This window comes from Mytilus edulis, chromosome 13 (assembly GCF_963676685.1).
Source record: "Mytilus edulis chromosome 13, xbMytEdul2.2, whole genome shotgun sequence".
NCBI classification, from domain to species: Eukaryota; Metazoa; Mollusca; class Bivalvia; order Mytilida; family Mytilidae; genus Mytilus; species Mytilus edulis.
In genome coordinates, this window is record NC_092356.1 from 62,997,226 (window position 1) to 63,023,524 (window position 26,299).

General features: G+C 33.0%; 1 protein-coding gene across 1 annotated transcript in view; it reads left to right on the forward strand.

Annotated features, from left to right (window-relative positions):
- Window positions 1-24,300: 24,300 nt before the first annotated feature.
- LOC139500739 (uncharacterized) overlaps window positions 24,301-26,299 on the forward strand; it is a 33,542-nt gene continuing 31,543 nt past the window's right edge. The window contains exon 1 of the mRNA XM_071289578.1: window positions 24,301-24,703. Within this exon, the coding sequence (XP_071145679.1) occupies window positions 24,619-24,703 (85 nt within the window). The 5' untranslated portion in view covers window positions 24,301-24,618. The remainder of the gene's footprint in view (window positions 24,704-26,299) is intronic.

A 26,299-nucleotide genomic window follows, 5' to 3' on the forward strand; every position in this document is an offset into this window, starting at 1 on the left:
TATTTGATCTTGATTTAAAGAAAATCTGTATAGGTGCACTGTATGATTTATTGGTGTCCATGTTTCCCATTTTTCCTCGTTTGATTTTGTGGATGACAATCGTCATCGGGTATAGCTCTCAATTCAATAATTATATGGGACCTAACACGCTGCTGAAAATCTTGGAAGAAGGCTTCAGTTATACGCGCATGTTGACAATTAAAAAAATCCCACTCAAATATTTCTTGTTGTCATGATATAGTATATGTCACCGAACAGAAGGTGTTATGGTGAAGCATCGAATTGAGTAAGACAACAATCTAACTTCATTGTTTATCCGATCACAAAACTACATGTGACATTTCATGACCCATTTTTTTCAGTGTAATTTCCTCTTAAATAATACAATGTCCACAACATGGACTACAGTTAAGATAACGAACCTCAATAAAGAATCATATTCAATTTTAAAAAATAAGAATTTAAGTCACTATGATTTAACAGGTTAAAGCGTCAGTCACACTGTCACGTTTCAAGAGCTACGTTTTGAAAGCGTAGCGAAACGGAAATATACGTAACGAAGCGTATCGAAACGTAGTTATCCTTTGTTCAAAACGGGACCTGCCCGTATGTTTTGAAAATTCAACAACAAACGTAGCGAAAATTGAAACAAAGTAGGAACCAAGTAAATACGTGGAACGTAACAACACTTGCTTACACTACGTATCGAAATATATCAATGAGTGGTGGAAACGTGGGTCTACACGTACTAATACGAAGCAAAACGTGGAAAGAACGTAACACAAACCTAGTAAAACCTAGATTTCAAAATAACGGGACATTTGTATTCAACACGTAGTTAAAACGTAGCATTTTAAAACGGAATAAAACGTGACAGTATGACTGTAGCTTAAGGTCAAAGATTTTTAAAAGTTATTTCTTTTTATTGTGTTGGTTGTGTATAATGTTGTTTTATGCTGATGATTTTCTTTTATTGTAGTGCTCATACATGTTTTATGGAAAAAAAAGTAAAATCACAAAAATACTGAACTCCGAGGAAAATTCAATCGGAAAGTCCTTAATCACATGGCAAAATCAAATGACAAAACACATCAAAAACGAATGGACAACAACTGTTATATTCCCAAATTGGTACAGGCATTTTCAAATGTAGAAATTGGTGGATTGAACCTGGTTTTATAGCGCTAAGCCTCTCATTTTTACGACAGTCTCTTCCAATTCTGTTATATTTACAACGATGTGTGAAAAAACCCAAAACATAATAACATAAATAAGGCCGTTAGTTTTTGTTTGATGAATTGTTTTACATTTGTCATTTCGGGGGATTTGTATAGCTGACTATGCGGTATGGGATTTGCTCATTGGTGAAGGCCGTATGGTGACCTATAGTTGTTAATTTCTGTGTCATTTTGGTCTCTTGCGGAGAGTTGTCTCATTAGCACTCATACCAAATCTTCCTTTTTATAATAAATAAAATAGTCGAAATAAGGGTACAGCGGTCATCACTGTGTTACAATTTTAAAAAGAAAAAAATTACAAAAAGCACAAAAGCATCTATCAAACATTGATTCGCGTGAAAATTTATAGTTCACATAGGAAGAAATTTTGTTGTTCAATGTTTGTACAAAACAATTTTATAATTTCACATTGGCAATGCTAGCATACAGTGTTAAAAAATCAAAAGTATGTTAGAATTTATTTCAGAAATAGACCGAGATTTAAAATGTCAAACATTAGAATTTCTAAGAATCCACAAACGGTTAATACCACTACGCGATTCAAATGATATTGTCGTTAGTCGTTCAATGTATTCTCTAATTATAATAGAACTATAACATAATGACATATAATAGAACAATAACATAATGACATATAATAGAACAATAACATAATGACGGGATCTTTTAAAGTACAGAGTCACGTTATTGAGGGCCTCAAGGTAGATTAGCGAAAGCTAATTGAGTCACCCTCTTTAAATAAAGTCATTACTTACTTACTTACTTACTTACTTACTTACGTTATAAGAACCAAAAGAAACGCAAAAAGTCGCATATACAAAACACACCAGCAAAATAAAAGATATGCAAACACATTGACGGGATGTATAAGTACCGAGCCACGTCAAACGAATATCACAGAAAACAATCCAAACAGTAAAAGTAATATTAATAATAGAACAAAGAAAAATGAAAGAACAATATATCACGTTGTTAAGATGATAAACAACGTCAGTACTCAGAATCGATACACCAAGACCATCATGTATTATTTGTGAAGTTGATACGGACTATTTATCAACAAGATCTTGGTACCTTCCGATGATTTTTTTTTAGAAAAAGGACGAGACCTTCTTTGGCATACCCCTGGTTCATCAACTTTCTGCTTAGACACTGGTGACGTTTTACAAAGTCTGAGTAGGAGCTGCAAGATCTTGAATATCGAATAAGTTGGGAAATGTATATCCCATATGCAGGTGAAGTTGATATAATGCTACTAAGGTGGGGGAAATTTATAATTTCAAAATTAAAATCGTCTCGTTTGTCATAGATTCTGGTACTAAGATGACTGTGTATGTCAAATTCGAGATATAAGTCTAAACATGAGACGGAGGAAGCTGTGTCCGTTGTTTCTTTAATTTCTAGTTCTGGGGATATATTAATGGAACCAATCAGAAAAGTTCGGATTGTTTATGGAAAGAACATCATCAATATATCTGAAATTGAAATTAAATAATCTGGCTTCTTTGATCTTCTTGTCAAGTTTCTGAAGGAACTCCGATTCATATGACAATAAGAAGAGGTCGACAAGGAGAGGCGCACAGTTCGTTCCCATAGGAATGCCAACAATTTGTTGAAAAAGTCTACCTCCAAATTCAACAAATATGTTGTCGATAAGAAACTCCAACATACTGATCACTTTTCTTCTGTGTAGTATATTTTACCCTTTTGTTTTTCACTATTAACAAAATATGCCTTATGATATCCCAAAGTAATAAATTTATAACGTATGCTACCATTTTTATGTTGAAAGGCATTGTGGTTTAATTCTTTCAGGCGATTTATCAATTTCACATGGAGAATGGTGGTATACAGGGTTGAAAAATCAAAAGTTTCATAGAACTAATTTCAGAAAAAGACAGAGATTTAAAATTATCTAGAAGTTCTTTAGAATTTTTAAGAATCCACATATGGTTAATACCACTACGCGAATTATCAGTTTCACAGTATTTCTGAAGACCCTCTTTCACTGCGGACAGAATTTTAGTCAATCTAATGGACAATTATTTAGTGGAACATGAAGATGAGCCGGCAATGTGCCGTTGTTTGTACGGAATTTTATGAAACTTAGGTATCCAATACAAACGCGGTAAGTCCTCCGATTTGGTGTTCAATGTAATGGTCCAGCCATGAAGGACTTATGCTAAAATCTCATCCTTGTCAAATGATATGTCTTTGTGTATGGGATTACCTGAGTGCTCATTTATTCCTTATTATTTTACAAGACATTCGTAGTAATAAGATTTACATACAAAGACAATATTATTTGAAGCTTTGTCCGCAGCAACAATAACATACTTCCCTCAGTTTTAGTTTGTTACCCCGATTTTGTTTTTTGTCCATGGATTTATGAGTTTGAACAGTGGTATACTACTGTTGTCTTTATTTATCATGAAGCGATGATAGACCGTTCTCAAAATAACCATATTAACACACTAATATATCTAAATACCAAAAGTATAAGGATAATCTCCATTTTTAAAGATTTGTTAAATTTAGATTAAAAGGGTCATTGTCTGTTCATTATGTGCAATATATTAAAGAGAAACTAAACTCATCTGTTAAGAATCTGTTAATAAAGAAACGTTTTCTGTACAGTTACACTGGACGTGAAGCAAGTAACATTCACCCATTCAATCATTGAAATATGTAACTTATTGTTTAGGCTTAAAGGGTCAAGGTTCATTTATTCATTTAACGAACAATTATGAAGGACAACAAAGTTTGCTCAGCATGTAGAAATTTCATTATCACAATGAGACATACATGCATGTTTAATCGCGACATACAGCCCCCTTTCTGTTGAAATACATATAGTTTTCAAACCTATGCAACTTGAAGCACACATGCAATATTCACAAACACACAAAAAGCACCCCCATCAACAACAAAAAGACGACAAGGCAAGACAGGAATCTAATTGAGCAACTGACGACTATCAATGAAATCCGGGTTGAATTTAAAAAAAAAACATCAGATGGGCCATGCAGCAGTTCCGGATCCTATAGCAGCACCCATGAAGTTGCACGTGACATGTTAAATGCGGGTGCATGCATGGTTTGTTTAATATGTAAAAAAGTGAAACGTCGGGAGAAATGGGAATGTAATTTTGGCTTCGGCAGATGGACAATATTCAGCTTTCAATTAAATTATTATTCTTTCGGTAATTATATTGAGGTGTATATAGTATGTAAAAATTATCATTATCTATTATAAATGGAGATTTGCATAGGGTTCACGGTTACGATGCAGTAATCTATAAGGTCTCTTTTTTTCATCCAAAACAAAGGAGTTCGATCATCTCTTTGACAAGCCTTATAATTTCATTGATATACAGAAGATAGACACTTGAATTTAATCTATAACCTCCTTTTGTGTTTGAAATGTTTATGATAATATAACCTTAGACCAGTGGCTGTTATGGTCACCATATTCTATCTACTACATGTTTTTCATCTGGCTTTTTATTAACATGATACCTCAATTATAACTATTGATTTACCAGATTACTTTTGGTCAGAGTTCAAAAACACACATAGATAAAGATGCAAAAAATCTGAGTTTTAATCATTTTGGCAGATGTAATGCTAGTAGAGTCAAACAGACTGATGGAAGTATTTCAAAAATATCAGCTTTGATTTGTATTAAATTACTCCAATCAATTGTTATAATCTCTTTAAGTTTAAGAAGCAGCCTGAAACTACACAACACAATATGGGCACACTGCAATACTAGGGTGTTGTACATCCACAGTAATTACGTCATGTATGACTGAGGGATATTAGCTCACTGTCGATTATACGACACAAGATATGAGGAAAGTATTTCAAAGAAGAGTACTACACAAATTAAATCGGTTGTTTATTCAAAATTTATCTTGGTAAACCACTACAAATCCTTATATATTTAAATAAGGGTTATACAAGCACTTATGTTTTATCCATAAACTGTTTTTTAAATTATATTTAACTCAATTCAAAGCTTCCCGAAGACAATAGCACAGTTATTAAATATAACTTAGTTGCGATTTTTTCCCAAAAGTCAAACAGTAACTTTGCCCTGTAAAAATTGTTTTAAAAATTGTGATAAAAATATTGAAAACAAAACCCAACCACTTTTGACTTCTTTAATATTTTATAAATGTCAAGAAGTAAACTATGTATAATCTAATTACTAAAATTGTTCAAATCCGTGCAATCGTTGTATACACTTGCTATTAATGTCAATGGTGTTTAATCCACCATTTTCTACAATGCCTGTACCAAGTCAGGAATATGACAGTTTTTGTCCATTCGTTTTTGATGCGTTTTGTTATTTGATTTTGCCATGTGATTGTGGACTTTCCCAATTGATCTTCCTCTAAGTTCAGTATTTTTGTGATTTTACTTTTTACTATTAATGTCAAGCACACTGGAGGAAAAAGAGACATAACTCAAATGAATATAAAACTATTAATTAACGGAAATAGTATCCAGTCAAAAAATAAATAGAAACAGATAACAGTTCATGTCTTGAAAGGAAATTTCTTTTTGAAAACATAGAATATCTTAATCTAAATTTAAGAAGAAATCTTCAAACAAGACACGGAAAAGTGCTCCACCCAAAATCAGGAAGAAAGAATGTCCTGTATACGGACATACTTGCAAAAACTGTGAACACGAAAACCATTATGAATCCGTATTGTTTCGGATCTCCATCATTTCTGATGTCAATTAAAGATATGAAAAAACAGTTTTTTTATGCAAATAAACTGTGTATGAGGTAATTTATGTGGTGTGAATTAAACTTGACGTTATTGTATTCTTATAATGGAACAACCATTTCACTTCAAAAGGTGGGAGGGATCATTATGTTTTTTTTCTGACTCAGACAATAACCATGAAGTTTAATAGTTTTTCCGATGTAGTCGACATTCTATATGAGAAATGCAATAATTTAACGAATCTGATTAAAAAACAAAGCTTGTGTTTAAACTTTACTTACAAGTCATTGACGCAGATCTGTATTTTTTCTTTTTGCAATTTAATGAGAGTTGTGTCTCTTACCCTTGCGACAATTTAAATCTTGTATTCACACAAAGGCGTTGTTCTTGAGGTTCCATCCTTTATGTATGTTGTTTTCATCGTTGTAAACATTGAAAAATTATACAAGCCTCAATAAAAAAAACAATGGAAGTATCTGATTAGTTTAAACATATTTTAAGTATCTGATCCATATGGGTCTAAATTTTCAGGCCATTTTTCTTTGTACTTTTTGCACTTTTTTCTCTATTCTTTGTGTAATACCACCTCATTATTCTCTATTTATTTGGTTCATTTTTCTCTCTATTTTTGCCCATTATTCTCTTTTCTGTAAACCATTCTCTATTCTGTAAACCACAATATATTTGGCATAACAATTTTGCAGATGCCTATATCAGATAACAAAAAATATTGATGCAAATACTAATGCAAGACAGTAACATTATGTAGTTATCCAGGAGTTTGTTAACAACGGCTTACTATTATAATAGATCTGCACATCTTGCTTAGTTTAAACAAAAGCTTTGCTGTTCAAAATCTCTAGTAATTATAAAGTATTTAATCTGCGGAACGACGTATAACATATTGTTTTTCTCTCGCGGAACACATCAAAAAATATAATGATTTGGTTGCTATAATATAAGTGGGTTAATATTCTCCATTCACCTATTTAACGCACGGTTTTATAATTTACTATTTATAATCATATTAGCTATCTTTTTTATCCGGTCGTCAAATACCGCATGCGTATGGTGCAATTTCCGTCAAGCTAAAATAAAAGTTCAAAGCTGTGACAGGCGATTTCGTATTTTTCCGACGTAGTCCGTATAGTTTCGGTTTGTGCCCTTTGAACCTAAGGACGCTTAACTATGGCAACAGAATACGCATGCTCGAAAATCCTTTCTGTGATTGGACAAAATGCTGTCATGGTGGGTGATTTGCTTGTGTTTGAAAAAACGTCTCGTTAATTATATCGTGATGGAAAGCAAGTGAAAAACCATAAATATTTGAACTAGATCTTAGTATACAAAGATTTATATTTTTATTAAAATAATTGTTTCTCCAATAGCTCTTTGCATCCGTGACAGCTGTTAATTCGGGACAATTATATAATTTTTAATGTAAACTTTGTTGTACGAACGTACATGACTTTTAGAACGCACCTACGCTTGTGAGATTTCCGCGGGGTTTTGGTGAATGTAAACAGAAATATACGAGGACCGAGAATACTGAACACAGACAGAGAAAACGTTATTTAAATGGTATCTTTGTGCTTCTGAAGGTTATCGAAATGATAGTTTTTAACATATACTCAAATTTAAATACGTCGGATATCTTTTTTAAAGATAGTTCTTGTTTAAAATATTATTGACAATTGGGTAGAAAGATATATAGGAAGAAAACAGACAGACGGAAGTGGAGGCAATGTGATTGCTACATATTCGGAATATATCTATCAGAGTCCAAATTACGCAAATATAAAAAACTGTAGGTCACTGTACGATCTTCAACAATGAGAACATCCATACAGTAAAGACATCTATATATATAAAAAGCCAAAACAATTCAAAGAAAAAACCCAACGATTATAAAGGGGGCCGTAAACTATTTGAAAAATGAACTTTTCAGGAATACGAATTATTTTCCGTGACTTCTCAATTGCGGATTTAATAAAGGTACATGTTCCGAAGCACCTGAGATCACCCCTAGTTTTTGATGGGGTCCGTGTTGTTTATTCTTTAGTTTTCTATGTTGTGTCATGTGTACTATTGTTTGTCTTTTTCATTTTTAGCCATGGCGTTGTCAGTTTATTTTCGATTTATGAGTTTGACTGTCCCTTTGGTATCTTTCGTCCCTCCTTTAGTTTCTATGACAGTTCGCATTATCGAAAAAATATACATTATGACTAACAATCCTCATCCTGCAACGTTTCTCCGTAGACGAAAAGAGGACTACTGGATTCGACAATTGGGAACTGGCGCCATATGGTTGCAAAGAAAAAAATGATGGTATATGTATTCTTTCTAGTCCTTCGTTTAGCTCGGTGAATGTGATGAACATTTTCAACTATCATATTCCTCGACTATAAGACGCAGTCATAGTCATCGTCATTATACATCACCTACTCTGCATGATGTTTCTTTTAATGACTTGCTGCCATTTATACAAAAGCCGTTAGGTATTCATTACCTTCGCACGAAACGTTATTGATTACCACTTTCAAAACTTCATTTTCTATTCAATTTATGTTTAGAAAACCACTGTCCCTAACCCTCATTCAAACCAATATAAACTTGCAGCTATCATTATTGCTATTCACAGAATTTTCAAACCAATTTGCATTCGAAAAGACGAAAAAGAGGAAAAAATATTTTCTTAAACTTTCATTGCCAACAAAGGTATCGATGGCGTCAACTTGGGCAATATCCTTCATCATAAATGAGATCAATCGTAAATACCTCCTTATTTTTAAAGATCAGTCTGTACCAATCATCTCTTTTACCTATACCAAACCAATTGCAACTGAAATTTTCAATTATAAACACGTTTCGCAGGACCTCATTCGGTATTGACGACTTCAAGTCTAAACCTCCTTATTGCACCTGTGCTAGTTCCAAATTCACATGTATAATTTGGCTGTCTGCATTATAACCGGTGGTCTCAACATTGTCTATAACACATCCCTGCAAAATGTGTTATCCAAAGGTCCGAAATATCGTGAGCCGATATCCATCAATTGGAAATACAGTTTCAAAATACTGATGAATTCAGTCAAGAAATATGCCAGGCAATGGGCTAACGCGAGAGAGAAGACGAAGATACTCTGTCTGAATGTATTAAGTCTGTGAAGTCGTTGATATATACAATTCTACATCCACGACAAATATGTTGTTGTCACCGCAAATAAAGCCTCAATCAACGTCGTTTTTGTGTGCAAATCTCATTGTATAAACTGCTTGATAAAATAATTAGGTATTGAAAATTCAACATAAACCATCAGTATATATTTGTTTAGGGGCCAGCTGAAGGACGCCTCCGGGTGCGGGAATTTTTCGCTACATTGAAGACCTGTTGGTGACCCTCTGCTGTTGTTTTTTATTTGGTCGGGTTGTTGTCTCTTTGACACATTCCTCATTTTCATTCTCAATTTTACTTACCAAAGAGGAAATCCTGGATAATCGTAGGTCTATGTTCCTTTGGAATTTCAACCAAAGATGAAGAACTGGATCTTCCATCTCTGTATAGGATACCTAAACCACATATGTGTCCTTACAAACAACGGTATATTGATGGGTCTTCCGAATGTTTCACGAAACCTCTTTCTAAATTATTAACATCTATTTTAATAGCAATCTAAGCCGGACTTCAAAGTTATTGGGAAACTGCCTATTCTAGAGGTGGCGTGCATCAGATTTGGATACTTAAAACATCCCAATATCTTTTAAAGTACATACAATTTAAGACTCTTTCAATAGTATTTAAACATTTGACTTTTCTACACTTTACACAAGTTTTTCCCCATTCCAAACTAAAAGACAAATTGAAACAGTTGGTTTGGCTTTGTTTCATAAACAATAATGGCCAACGTAGATACAAGCATCTTGTTTTAGGGAGGGATAAATCCAACTTTTTAAAGAATCACTGTGATTCAAACAAAAAATTCTCTTAAACTTACATTATTAAGATGCTTGATTTCTTGATTGACAACATATTTGTTCCGTTTGGAGGACGTGTTTTTCAAATAACTATCGGCATTCCCATAGGAACCAATTTTGCCCGACTTCTTGCCGACTTGTTCCTTTATTATAACGAGGCTGACTTAATACAGGAACTTCTTAGGAAGAAAGATAAGAAGTTAGCATAATTATTTAACTTTACTTTTCGCACTTTTACTAAATAATTCTCAATTTGGTGACTATGTTCAACGCATATATCCCATCGAACTAGAAATATAGGATACAACTGATACCGTCAAGTCTGCCTCATATCTTGACTTACATCTAGAAACTGACCATGAGAGTCGGTTGAAAACAAAAGCATCACGACAAAAGCGATCATTTCAGCGTCCCAATTGTGAACTTTCCATTTCTATGTAGCAACATTCCAGCAGCGGCTGCATACGAACAGGGATTGTAATTTCTATCCTGATTTCCTTGATAGAGATTTGCTGCTCACTAGGAAGCTATTAAACCAAGAGTTCCTAATTGTGCAATTGAAATCCTCCCTTCGTGAATTTTACGGACGCTACCACGAGTTGGTTAACCGTTATGAAATATCCGTTTCACAGATGATATCGGATATATTTCTAATGCCGTAACAACAATCCCGTTCCCTTTTCATGAATGTGACCTATCAATTTAGACTATTTACCGGGTTTGCAACGATATATATATGAGCAACCCAACGGGTGCCATATACGGAGCAGGATCTGCTTAACTTGCGGAACACCTGAGATCCCCAACTTTTGGTGAGGTTCGTGTTGGTGTGTCTTGTGTACTATTATATGCCTGCTTGTCTTATTCATTTTTGGCCATGGTGTTGTCAGTTTATTTTCAATATATGAATTTGACTGTCCCTCTGGTGTTTTTCGCCCTTCTCTTTAGTATTAAAATTCTAGGTTATCGATGAAAAATGTCTGTAGTAAACCGTTTGTAAAAATTTCTGTTCTGAAAACAATATTTATCCGTTATATCAAATTGCAATACGTCAGTTAACCCTAGTAACCCATTAACTGAATAGATGTCAAATCAAATAATTAGATTTGTAATTATTTGTATTTATTCATAAAGTACACTCAGAAATAAAACTACTACATCACTAACGAAATATCAAAAGCAAAGCTGAATCGACATAATGTATTTAGAAGATAACACAAATTATTCATATTTTACATTTCAATTAACTCTGAGAATTTACCATTGCGTCTAGGTCAAGAGATCTGCAATCTAAGAAAATTATTTTGATGGCTTATAAGCTTATATTATTAATCCACACTATTACATAAAGCTGACAAGAGCACATTATACGAATAAATGGCATCGTACGATTACAAAGAATTCCCCAATTAACTGTTGCAAAACATACTAGTGGGTGCATTAGAAGCATCAATGTTTCTCAGTGTGTGGATGTGTTTGAATGAAACGTGCATATTGTGTTCTGTATATCCTTTACGTCATTTTCGTATATTGCTATAAATAAGCATTGTTTTTAGGAACACATATTTACATCGGGATCTTTTATATGTGTAAATGGTTTTAACAACAAAAAGGTTACTGAACACTACAATAAATTGTATTGGATTGTCTCCAATTCATAAAAAACAAGAATGTGTCCAAAGTACACGGATGCCACACTAAATCATTTTCCATGTTCCATAGACCGTGAAATAGGGTAAAAATCTAATTTGGCATTAAAATTAGAAAGATTATACTATAGGGAACATGTGTACTAAGTTTCAAGTTGATTTGACTTCAATTTCATTAAAAACTACCTTGATCAAAAACTTTAACCTGAAACTACCACATTCATTTTCTATGTTAAGTGGACTGTGAAATTGGGGTCAAAAGTCTAATTTGGCTTTAAAATTAGAAAGATCATATCATAAGAAACAAGTGTACTAAGTTTCAAGTCGATAGGACTTCAGCTTCATCAAAAACTACCTTGACAAAAAACTTTAACCTGAAACACCCACTTTCATTTTCTATGTTCAATGGACCGTGAAATTGGGAACAAAAGTCTAATTTGGCTTTAAAATTAGAGAGATCATATCATAAGCAACAAGTGTACTAAGTTTCAAGTTGATTGAACTTCAGCTTCATCAAAAACTACATTGACCAAAAACTTTAACCTGAAGCGGGACGAACGAACGAACGGACGGACGGACGAACGCACGAACGGAGCCACAGACCAGAAAACATAATGCCCCTCTACTATCGTAGGTGGGACATATAAATAGATACAAACAGACGATTAGTTGTTGGTTGATAAATGTCCAGTGACAAATAGTTCATGCATGTTCAGGACGATAATTTATACAGAAGAATAATTATTACGGGAGGGAGGGAGAGTGCTTGATTTTCATATAATGAAGACATAATCTTTCAATCAGTTTAACAGAGGTCTGGAGCTGACATGTTAGTAACTACTAGTAGTCACTAGTTAAATTATATGATTGCCATTTGGCTTAGTTTCTATTCTGACATCGGATCCGACTTCTTTTGAACTGAGTTTTACTGAGCGTATTGCTGGGTGTTTTTCTACATTGTCTAGAGGTATGGGGAGGGTTGAGATATCTGAACACATGTTTAACCTCTTCGTATTTTTGCGACTGTCCTACGTCAGGAGCCACTGTGAGTCGTGTATGTTGTTGTTTTTTTTTTTATAATTTTAGATCATTTATAAAAAAAAATGTATTCTTGTCTTTCAGTTTTGCTTATGTTCTTTGTCTATATGCCTTTTTGTGTCTTTGATATATATGACGTGGCTCTGTGCTTATACATCCCGTCATTGTGTTACTGTTCTATGATAAGTTTAGTATTCTTGTCTTTCATTTTTGCTAATGTGCTTTGTCTACTTAGTATATAGAAATAAGAAGATGTGGTATGAGTGTCAATAAGACAACTCTCCATCCAAGTAACAATTAATGTATACTTTATAGATGTAGGAAGATGTGGTATGAGTGTCAATAAGACAACTCTCCATCCAAGTAACAATTAATGTATACTTTATAGATGTAGGAAGATGTGGTATGAGTGTCAATAAGACAACTCTCCATCCAAGTAACAATTAATGTATACTTTATAGATGTAGGAAGATGTGGTATGAGTGTCAATAAGACAACTCTCCATCCAAGTAACAATTAATAAAAAGTATCCCTTTTTGTGTTTTGTTTTACACATTTAACGTGGCTCTGTACTTATACATCCCGTTATTGTGCTATTGTTATTGTCTTTAATTTTTGCTAATGTGCTTTGTCTATTTGCCTTTTTGTTCTTCTTTGTAACGTATTTTTTTTTTTTTTTTACAGTGATGACGATTATAACACAATGTTGACTGCTGTAAAACCAGGTTTAATCCACAATTTTCTGCATATGAAAATGTCTTTACTTAGTCATGAATACCGGTATAAAACTTGTTATCCATTCGTTTGGTGTGTTTGAGTTTTTGATTCTGCCAATTAATTAGGAACTTTCCATTTTGAATTTTCCCTCGGAGTTCAGTATTTTGTGATTTTACTTTTTTGTATGTTTCAAAGTTTAGTGTGACGTCCTTTTTCACTGAAGTAATCATTTTTATTTAGGGCCAGGTCCATAATCCCACTTTCTCGCTGTGTTGGAGATCTATATTTCTGGCTTTGTGCGGTTTACTGCACTTTTTTCGGGTTTTTGTCTCAATGGCACATTCACCATTTCCATTCTTTATTTTATAATTACAATGCACATTTTTAAATGGTTAAAAGAGTATTTATATCTATCTATATTGCAACATAAAATATGAAAATCCATTAATTGTATGATTAATAAATATAATTAATGTAAATGATACGATTAAGGTAGATCGTTTGTCTTTTTCCGAGCATCTATTCAGTGTACATTTCCTTTTTCGTTTAAGAAAATTACACTAACTATCTATCATTAAATATATATACTAACAAAACCTTTAAATAGACTTATTAAAAGGGGATATAGTTACGATACTGTTGTCAGGTCATTAAAGATTGCATATTTTGGCTTTAACATTGATTCACTGATAGGGTCTTTGCATCGGAACTAAACACATTTATTTCTAAAAAAAACAGTTGTTGGCATGACACGGGTTATGTTCTTCTCATATATTTTATGATAGTATGATACTAAACCCCTAACGGGAGGGATTGTACCTGATATTCATATGATGAAGACATAATCTTTCAATCAGTTTAATTGAGGTCTGGAGCTGGCATGTCAGTTAACTGCTAGTAGTCTGTTGTTATTTATGTATTATTGTCATTTTATTTATTTTCTTTTGTTACATCTTTTGACATCAGACTCGGACTTCTCTTGAACTGAATTTTAATGTGCGTATTGTTATTCTTTTACTTTTCTACATTGGCTAGAGGTATAGGGGGAGGGTTGAGATCTCATAAACATGTTTAACCCCGCCGCAATTTTGCGCCTGTCCCAAGTCAGGAGCCTCTGGCCTTTGTTAGTCTTGTATGATTTTAAATTTTAGTTTCTTATGTATAATTCGGAGTTTAGTATGACGTCCATTATCACTGTACTATTATGCATATTTTAGGGGCCAGCTGAAGGACACCTACGGGTGCGGGAATTCTCGCTACATTGAAGACCCATTGGTTGCCTTCGGCTGTTGTTTGCTCTATGGTCGGGTGGTTGTCGCTTTGACATATTCACCATTTCCTTTCTCAATTTTATATGTCATCAGTTCTATCATTTATTGTTTCGTCAATAAGGAAAAAGTAATTTCCACCTTCCATAAGCTATATCAAATAACTATGATTGCGTCAATTTCAATCCCAGCTTGTTCTTTTACAATATTGTTCGTTCTCTATAATCACAAATTAACTAAAGTGAGACGTGTTTAAGCAAACCAATCCATGTGGCTGTTTTCAATAGACAACACACTCAATTGAAGCTAAATCTTGATACGGCAGTGTACCACACATAGCGTGTACGGCAAACCGTGTTCAATTCAATACAACCCTTGTCCTCTTGCGATTTCAAGGATTAGCGTGAATTAATGGAACATAAAGAAAAATTGTTTTATAATTTGACATTGAAAAAAATAAAAACAGTGACTTCTAAATGACCACTTTTACTGTCACATTTGCGGATGAAATGGCGCCATCGTCTATTTTGTATACCCCTTAGGGACAAACTTAGTATTTACCTAAATGGGGATTTCTTGAAATACGAAAAAGACTCGCGCGTAGTTTTTATCTGGTTTTCTTTATTTGATAGAAAAAGAACAAATAAGTTATCGGTATAAAATAAAACGTAGAAAACGTAAACTTAATGTTATGTATATGCAATCTGCAAGGTCGGTATGATACCATCATTTATTGTAATACATTCATTATAAGATCACAGTTATGAAGCGAGGAGATCAGCAACAGTTTTCTCATCTGTATGTAAATAAGAATGGCGACTGTCTTTATTCACAATGTCTTAAGAAAGGGCAGAAAAAGTTCAAATCTTATAAAACGCTTTATCCTTTTCCATTAGGAAAAGAATATACAAAACTTAATTATATCTGTTGTCCATCATTTCTATTCTAATTGACTGACCATTGACCTTTCCAGCACTAGCAGTAACATTTGTTGTAAACATATTAAATTCGCCTACTGCAAAATATAGTTACGAAATAGCAAACTTCTTTGAATAAGCACAGAAACATGTACAAATAGATGTGACACGTTATACTACGTTGATATATCAGAAAAGAGAACAAAATCGTTAAATGTGAAAAATTGAAATGATACATTCCATATGTACAGTTGACACTTGGCATGGCAAAACATACAAATTAAGTCTACAACCAAATTAAAATATCTAAATTAACGCTTTTATGAAATTAATATTTATTGCATTGTTTTTAGCGTGTTTTTTTCTCCAGAGAATTGATGAAAATACACTATCCTTCTATCGGGATCTAAATGGACTTCCCCCTGTTTTTACTAGATTCTGTTTGACAATTTTCTTTAACTAGTACTAGTATAAAGCTTTATATAAATAGTCTATGCATTAGCTGCAACCGGTTTTAATCCCTAGTATAGAATTCTACGATTTCATTATACTTTCTCGAAATGTAGGTTTATAGCATGTTATTTTCAAAAAATTCAAAGAGTTTAAATTTGACTTTGATTGTTAATGACAGCTGTCATTTTACCATACGAGTAGCCTGTCCAAGGCACATCAAACGTGTAAGAGAAAATTTAAACATTTATCCACTGCTGCTGTATGTATAGTATTCAAATTGAAAACGCTTAATCTAAGATATTTTTTAATTTTCAAAATTTTATGACTTGAATAAAAGATAAACGGATTTTTCATTTGTTCAATGTTACATTATATCTCATATATCTGATGTTTAATCGGATATATAAAAAATATAATGGGAACTTTAAAATAATTATAATTCAAATAGTATTATTTATGGACACTTCTTTAGTACAGGCAACATATTGACATGAAATGTAGAACATGTATTTTTTGTATGCTGTTAGAGTTTTTATAGGGCTATAGACATTTAACCTATATTCTAATATGACGTGCTTCTTTCGCTTTGTAAACAGCACTGTGATAAAATTCTCGATATATCTGTACTTAGCGCAGACTCAGAGACAAACATAATATTGGCTGTTGCAATATACTTCCCACGTAAATCTACATGTATTGAAACCTATTTGCAGACCCTTTGCCGATTTTATTGATTTAAAAAGTGCAATTGGGCCGTGATATTCGTTAATTTTATCCCTCACTAACGCTCAGGATAACATTCAAATATCACGGCCCAGGCCATGTGTAAATTTTCAACAATCTATGGATTCCATGAATTATTTCTTAAATATACGCGTTTGAATGGTTTTACACTAGTATTTTTGGGGCCCTTTATAGCTTACTATTCGATGTGAGCCAAGGTTCCGTGTTGAAGGCCGTACCTTTACTTATAATGGTTTACATTTGTTTATTGTTACTTGGATGAAGAGTTATCTCATTGGCACTCATACCACATCTTCCTAGATCTATATACATCTATCATGCAATCAAACGAATTGTATTTTTATCAAATGTAAAATTAGGTATTTGAACCTATGGTGTTATTTCCTAAAAAAGACGGCATTTAGTTGGGGAAAAAATGCTGTACAGTAATGACTCTGGAGAAGTTCTGCGTAACATTATTTGAGTAAAGATGTTTTATGACATAGTCATTCAACGACTCTCTGTCACGTCAATGATAGATTTTATGGAAAATTAGTACTTAAAATAAAAAATTGCACGAAACAGTAAAATTCTTATTTTACATTTTTAACCGAAGCTTATTTTTTCTACTTTTATTCTATTTTGAAACATCGAAATAATACCCTAACGATTTTTGTACCATCTTGTGACCTAACTAAATGCACTTCTTGTTCTTTTTGAAGTTTATACGCAACTTTTGCATGAAAATTCATTTCTGATATAAGAACCTAGCGACCAGACATCTAAAGGCTGAGCCACAGATACCAATCTTAGATGCATCAAAACAAAAATAAGTAGAACATTAAATGCTTGATATATGGTATTAATAATAAATATAAGGAAAGTCGTTACGGACATTATTTTCCATAACTTGTAATTGTGTGGGATAATATCTTACTTTCCTTGATACATATTATTTAAGAAACTAATACAAAAAGGCAAAATGTATAATCTTATTCAATCACAAGGGGGATAACAAATTGTTCATTTAAAAACTACATTTCACTAAGAATTAAGTGCTTTGTCTATACTGATGTTTATTGTGTATCCTTATATGTAATACTGTAATACATTCAGTGGTCGATATTTACAGAGAGAGGGTTTACTGATTGTTGGTTGCTTAACGTCCAGTGCCAAATAGTTCATGCATGTTCAGAACGAAAGAAAGCGGGTTGAGATTTATAAAATAGATGACACAGGCATACGGCGAATAGTTTTGGAAACATACTGATGAGTCTGTCTTAATTCACGAACATAGCCAGTGATTTTTTATGACTTACATTTATGTTTGGTTATTTTTGTGAATGCAGTTAAAAAAGTAGATCGTGTTACAATTTCTCATTTATCAATTCACATCATTAACCCCACCAGCAAACAGAATAATACAAACAACAACATACAGACAGACAAAAGAAAAACCACAAAAAAAAACCAACACATCAACAAAATAAACAAAAACAACAAACGATCCAAAAACGGAAAAAAAACAAAATAAAACAACAAAAATAAAACAACAAAGAACTAAAACATATGAATAGCACAAGCGGCAGTGCAAACGAAAAATCCCAGCACATTGAAATTTGTTTTAACTTTGGTTTGTAGATCTTGGCTTATTACAGGTGGATACTTGGATTCGTAGAGTTGAGGTACATTTAGGCTTTGCAGGATCACATGTAGGTTTTACGCCATCACATACTAGCACATTATAATAATGAAAAAAAGCAACGAATGACGATGATCAGACCCGTTGTTTCTCTTTGTGTACTATGCTCACATATCCTGATTTTGTTTACTAGGATGATTGAAAGTTGTTTGCTGACAACAGTTAACAACTCTATATAAAATATGAAAAGCAAGCATTAAGTTAAAGCCTTATATTCATTAAATCTATTGTATAATCAAACAAATCACTACACTCATAGAGTAATTAGCGAAGGTTAAGTGGTGATTATATCACGATAATTAAGTTGAGATAAGAACAAATATGTTGTCAACAATAAATGAAGAATGATGCCATTAAACAACCGTTCAATATAACGGAATAGCCAGACATTGCCCTCATAATAATTCACTATTTGTTCATGGCGTGTAGACGAGTAGAAATGCGAGACTCGGATCGATGATAATTTCCTATTTATCTTTCACTTCGATAATTCGAAATAGTTATAGGAAGATGTGATATGAGTGCCAATGATACACCTCTCCATCCAAGTCACCTTTCAAAAAAGTAATTCATTATAGGTACGGTCTTCAACACGGAGCCTTGGCTCACACCGAACAGCAAGCTACATTGTATAGAGGGCCCCGAAAAATTACTTATGTGAAACCATTCAAACAGGAAAACCAACGGTATAATCTATATAAAAAATAACGAGAAACGAGAAACACTTATGAACCACATCAACAAACGCATCTACTGAACATCAGATCAGAAAGAATAATTTTCAAAACAATGCACGGTTGGTATTAGTTCTCCGAACTAGAACGCTGTCTGGACCATTACAATATTCACACTCAATTATTAATTTATATGCTTATCAAATGTTAGATATCAAAACTTTCAGGACATTATATATACATCTTTACCCCTTTTAGGAAAGCAAAGTATAATAAGTAGACATTTAAGTAGACAATTATCGTGTATAAATAGCACTGTTGTTAGCATACATGCATTTTATATTTGAAATAACCAGTCACCATTCTAGGCTCCACATAACGCGTGAAAGTTACAAATACAGATGATTGCTGTCGTCTTATGTTGGTCAGTGCACACTGCTCATATGATATGAAACTCCGTAAAACAGCTTACATGTCTATGGCATTTAGTCTCAGGTAGATAGTTGTTTCGTGGCAATCATACCTTATTCTTATCATCATATTGAAAAAAAATTCTTCAGACGTGCTCAAATTCTTCAACATGATATAGTGTTGGGTACCTCGGTTTATACCAGTTTTAATCTTATTTTGGGGTGTTTCCGATATCAAAACATAGACTCACATCTTCTTTTAAAAACTCACACATTTTTATTTGAGCCCTTTCCTTCAAACTATTACTACCAAAAAACTTTTTCATCAGAAACAATTATTTGCACTGCATAGTACTGCCCTGAAGCAAACAGTTATCTCATTTAAATTTAACGCATAAAAAAGTATCATTTATTTGAATTGAATGTCTGAAATAATTTTAAATATTATAAACAGTTTTTTATATGAATATTTCTAGCCTTCGAGGCAACATTCATCAAATTCGAATTCAAGGCATCAAACAGTTTTATGTCCTTAAAATAGAATGACGATGAAGTATTATATAAATCAATTCCTTTTTTAATACATAATTACATATATCATTCAGCGTAAAGGCCAGTTACGCAACTAAATGATTCAGGGAGACCGAATCGCTCATCTGGCGTTACAAAGTGCGAATAAAAACTATACTGGTTCATACAGTCTATACTTATGACATAAAAGACATTCTAGGAATCTGAAGATCAGTAGTTGTTGTTTGTTGATGTGGTTCATAAGTGTTTCTCGTTTTTCGTTTTTTTTAATATTTTTTTTATAGATTTGACCGTTGGTTTGCCCGTTTAAATAGTTTTACACTAGTAATTTATGGGGCCCTTTATTGTTGTCTCATTGACATTCATTGCCCATCTTCTTGTATATAATAAACCAAACTAAACGCAATGTACACCCTTTTAGCAACCACAAGCGGCACAAACGTTGTGTAAATCACATCTGTGGTGCTGTTAAAAGAAAATGTCGACACTAAACTCGAGTGGCTCAAAGAAAAGGTTCAGCAAAAACAAAAGAGAAACTGCCGTAGAACAAAAGCATACATAAGTTGTTATAAGAATATAAAATACTTCAACCAGATCACCACATACAAGTAGATTGTGTAGATCTACTTAATGTTCTATGGTGTATTACTTTCAAGCTTAATTTATGCAACTGAAAGACAACTGACTATACATTTTGACGAACTGTTGAGCGATCTACACAATAAAAATACACTGTAGAAAGTAAGTGTACAAGTTAAAAGAACAGAAGCGAGGCGCGACGATATTTCATTTTGCTCCTAGCTAGTAAACTAGTTTTGATCTGAAACGGTCATTATTATCTTAATAGTTCATAAAAGACTGACCAATATTATAAGTTATTATCGATCTTTCATGTATTTTTCATACTTAGGTAAATCCAGTACTGTTAAAAATGTAGGACAGTTCGCTTTCTGTCAATGACGTCTCGTACAGATAAATCCAGTACTGTTAGGACAGTTCGCTTGCAGTCAATGAAGAGCTGTACAGGTAAATACAGAACTGTTAGGACAGTTCGCTTGCAGTCAATGAAGAGCTGTACAGGTAAATCCAGTACTGTTAGGACAGTTCGCTTGCAGTCAATGAAGAGCTGTACAGGTAAATACAGAACTGTTAGGACAGTTCGCTTGCAGTCAATGAAGAGCTGTACAGGTAAATACAGAACTGTTAGGACAGTTCGCTTTCAGTCAATGACGTCTCGTACAGGTAAATCCAGTACTGTTATGACAGTTCGCTTTCAGTCAATGACGTCTCGTACAGGTAAATCCAGTACTGTTAGGACCGTTCGCTTTCAGTCAATGACGTCTCGTACAGGTAAATCAAGAACTGTTACGACAGTTCGCTTGCAGTCAATGACGTGTCGTACAGGTAAATCCAGTACTGTTAGGACAGTTCGCCTGCAGTCAATGAAGATCCGTACAGGTAAATCGAGTACTGCTTGGACAGTTCGCTTTGAGTCAATGACGATCTGGTCAGTTTATGTCCAGACTGTTTTCGTTTCTCATATAAGTCCGTTGGTTTTTAAACTTGTCGTTATAGGGGGCTCATTATAGCTTGCTTTTCGGTTTAAGACAAAACTCCGTGTTGAAGACCGTACTTTGACCTATAACGGTTTAATTTTAAACATTGTATCTTGTAAGGAGAGTTGTCTTATTGGCACTCATACGCCATCTTCTCATGTCTATGTTCAATAGTTGTAATTACCTGTACTTATCAACAGCATACTGAAGTTTCTAAAAAAAAAAAACCTACCCAACAGTACTGCTATGCCTGCAATCAAACGGTCTGCACAGAACTAAACTTACCGCAATTGGTAAGTCTTAAAATTGTCTGAAAACTTAATAAGAAAATGAGCGTTTAAGATTATAATGTATTTGCTATGACACGTGCATTGTGTATTACATTGTATCATATTTTTAAATGCTTTTAATTATTATTGAACATTACATCTATACAGGTTTCTTCATCAAGATTATGTTTGCATCGCAAGTAATCAATATACATGTATTTATTATTCTTAATTTCTCCCATAAAAAGTTAGAATGAGGAAATAATATAATACCAGTAATTTTAAACAATTGATGAAAACAAGGATTTATATAGTAAGAATATATACATGTTGGCGAGACTAGGCGGAGTCAGACTGACATTTTTGCACTATTTTGGTTGATATGCATACTACATGTACTCTACAGATTTTGTTTTATATGTACAAAAATGTATGTCTAATAACAATGGAATCCTAATTCGTTCTTAGACTTGAAATATCTGTTTGTGGTGTTTTAAATCAAAATTCATTAACCAAAATCCGACATGAATTAAAAATTGACGGTCTATACATGATACAGAATACAGGTGTAGTTAGTGTATTAGGGTATGCACTTTGCTGCAGACGTTGGTTGAACCAAGTAATTTGTGTGCATTCCCTTCTTATACATAAATAACAGATTTACATTTGTAAAGTTCATATTTGGTTTTTGTATATAGGGGATTTAACCTCACATTTTTATCAAATGTTTCCCGTAATATCGTTTATATAGTACGATTTTCAAATCTTATTGCTAACTGTTATATATGCCTTATATTGCTCCCAGAGGGGAGAGCTGTGTGCAAACTTTCAGGTCACATAGTACGACTTCCGCTTCCGTTCGGCAATTTCCAATATGGTAAAAGATCGATGTGGTCATATCTTTATATCAAATGTTCTCTTACAGGATTATATCGCTTGAATAAGACAATTTCTTTTTCCCAACTGTTTTTGTTTTTATATTTCAATAGTAAGATGAGATCAGCTACAGATACAATATTATCTCCATGTGCACTGTTATAGTCACGTGGTTTCAGAATAATACCTGCTATGAAAACACGTCAATGCTAAGTTTAAACTGGTTACAAATTGATAAACTTCTAATAACTCACTGTTTCGATAAAACTTAATCTGTTTGTTTAACATTTAACTTAATATGCAAGCATAGGTTATACATTTCCTACCTAAAATTCAAAATGATATCAAAAATTGAATGAACCTTTATTTTCAAAGTTATGTGACACTGATTTCATGTTTGATACATGTGAAAATGTGAGATTAAAGACGAAAGCGCTGTACTTTTTGTTGAACTGATATTGTGGATTGATTTCTTTACTTCGTCAATGTTAAAAGTACGGCCTACACATTTTACATCTTGTTTGATGCAAGGAATCGTAGCGAAACCAAAATGCAGCAAATTTTACAAAATCATAGTTTCACTACTTTTGAAAGCAAACCAAATAAGATTTAAAAAATGAAAGGTTAAGGGATGAACCAGATTAAGAACTGAAACATTTTTGCTTTTCGCCCTGTGCTAAAAAGAGATATGGTTCAATCGGAAACAACCTAATGCCTTTTACGCTACAATATTCAGTTCATCACTTGTAAACATAAAACAAACAAATGAAAATCTTTATGAGTTTTGTGCGTTAGATGCGCTTTTGTAGATTTTCATTCTCAGGAACACTCCAATCAAAAGATATGAAAGCCAAGGACATTTAAAAAAAAAATTCATTCATCAACGGTGAAATTTAGAAACATAGTTTTCCAAGGCCGTTTAAACCAGACTATGCGGTATGGCTTTGTTCATTGTTGAAGGCCGTAAGGGAACATATATTTGTTAATTTCTGTGTCAGTTGGTCTCTTGTCGAGAGTTGTCTCATATGCAATCATACCGCATCTTCTTGCTTTTATATTTATCTCATGTCAGTAAAAAAAAAAACACTTCTCAGCTGATGACACCTTAGGAAACTAGCAGTATTTGTAAACACACATTGATATATATATGATGAATGGAAAGATTATGGTCCGAAACGCTTTTCTTAAATTACCTTTTATTAACATAAATCAGAAACGCTTAAACTTGAAAAGCTGGAAAAAAAATGTCTTTTTATTCATTTTTTATTAAAATAAATTCATTACATTTATTAATTCATAATTTAGAAGCAAACATAAAAAAACCATATGATACATTTATGTATAAAACAAATTTTATGTTATGATTTATTTGTTTTTTATTAGTTAATTCTTATTTGTTTATTTAATAAGATTTCCAAATAGCTGTACATCAATGTAAAACAAGATCAGATAAACAGTTTATGGTGAGAAATGGTATAAAAAATCGATGTTTTTATGTCATTTCCTACAAAACAACGCCTTCAAGCATGTCCCAATAATTAATATTAGTGTCAAACAATTATTATCCTGTTCGATACTCCTCTATGTTATACACAACCCTTGTCAATCAAAAGTCTCTTTTCATTTAGTATTGGGCGAGAGCAGTTTTGAGAAAAAGGCGGTGGGACTTTCTCATTAGATATTACCAAACATGGATATTTAAATCAAAAGTCAGAATGAAATAAATGTTTGGAATTTTACTTCAAAAGACTGACAGACCTCTAGAAATTTGGAGAATTAAGAAAGAAATGTTTCGGAAATAAAACTTTAAGTGAAATATTCTACGAATTCTCAGATAAATTTTGACTGTAGACTTGAAACACTTTTACAAAGGTCTCAACCATGAAATTTTCGAATATACTGTATGTGGTGTTTTTATGTTTGATCGGATCTGCAACAGCACAGAAGTCCTCCAGTTGGATGAGGGGTAAGGTTTTTTTCTCATGTATTTACTATGCTGTATACTGTTTTTGTTTTGTTTTTGTTTTTATAAACTAAGAACATTTGTCATCCAAACTATTTCTGTGTCATTTGGTCTCTTATGGAGAGTTGTCTAAATGGCAACTATACTATCTTCTTTTATATATATATGCATTAAAAAAAAATCTATTTTTGATAACCATAACTCTTTTATGTTTTTGGGATAGTTTTTTTTATTATTATCTGATTCGAATCAGCAGAAAGTAAGTGTTCCGATGTCTTTGATGAGCTAACGGAAACTAGAAATAGTAAATTTGTTCTGTTTATAGCGTTAACAAAAGAACACGGAAAACAGGCTCTTTAGTTCTTACTGATAGATAGTCCCCGTTTCAAAAGTATATGTCAATCAGAATACATCCAATAGATTTAGTGTAAAAACGTCATAAAAATTCTGAGTCACAACCTAATACATCTTTCCGTTTTTGTTTTTTTTTTCAATTAAAGTTAATATAGATATCCCATTCCCGTTATTGAATACTAGTAGTCAAAATTGCTCCTTGTTTGGTTGCTGCCTTACAGAGGTTGATCCAAGACTTTATTTTGTTTATTTCTGTAACATTTCAAACAGTAGACGTACATTTATTATGTCCTTGTACAGTTCAACGTGCACACGTTAGGTTAATAGTACTGCTATTTTACATATAGACATGTTTACGATAAGTCGTCACATTTTATGTTTTTGTAAGTATATAATTAACATAAGGGTGATGTGTCCACTCTGTCGTGACACTACAGATCATCTATTGCTAATGACTGTGGTTTTTGTCGATACATTTGGGATAGGTTTTGATGATAAAGGAACGATTAAAAAAATCCGTATTATTACAACATTTTACAAAATTTCTCATATGTCATTTGGCATTTAGATTTCATACATTTTAATTTTGATGCGTATTGCAATTAAAAATGTTCTATACTTTTTTTTTATTATTGTTTACCCTATAAAGTAAAGTGAAAAGTTTTGAGTTTTCAACTTGGTCATTTAAGCGGAACAGTTCTTCGTACAGTACAAACTTCATAGCAGGGAGACGAGACAATATTCATAATTTAACTACAAAAACAGCATTATAATTAGCATAAGTTTCTCTTTGAAATATATACAAACATTTTGTAAGATTTGAATAAAAAATAGAGACAAAAGAAACGACAAAAGACAAGCCTCAGTACACAAAACAAACGATACAAAACTAAAGACTGAACAATACGAACTCTAAAAAAGGGTTGATCTCAGGTGCTCTGGTAGGGTAAGCAGCTTCTACTCCACAGGTTCGGCGCGATTACATGTGTTGCTCTGCGTTTGAATGCCAGTGCTATAAAGACCTAAATTTCAATTACATTATTCGAATTGTAAACGACCTTCAAGCAGGTACTGCAATTATTGGACATACCCGTATTAAAACTTTGGTTCATATAGCGGTGTGGTGCTACTGATTGGTAAGCTGTAAAATAATTGTGACACCTCTGGTAGTATATAAACCCGACGATAAGTCGCCCAGAATAAAAGGGGACGAAATCATGTTCCTCATTTGGACTGTAAGATGTC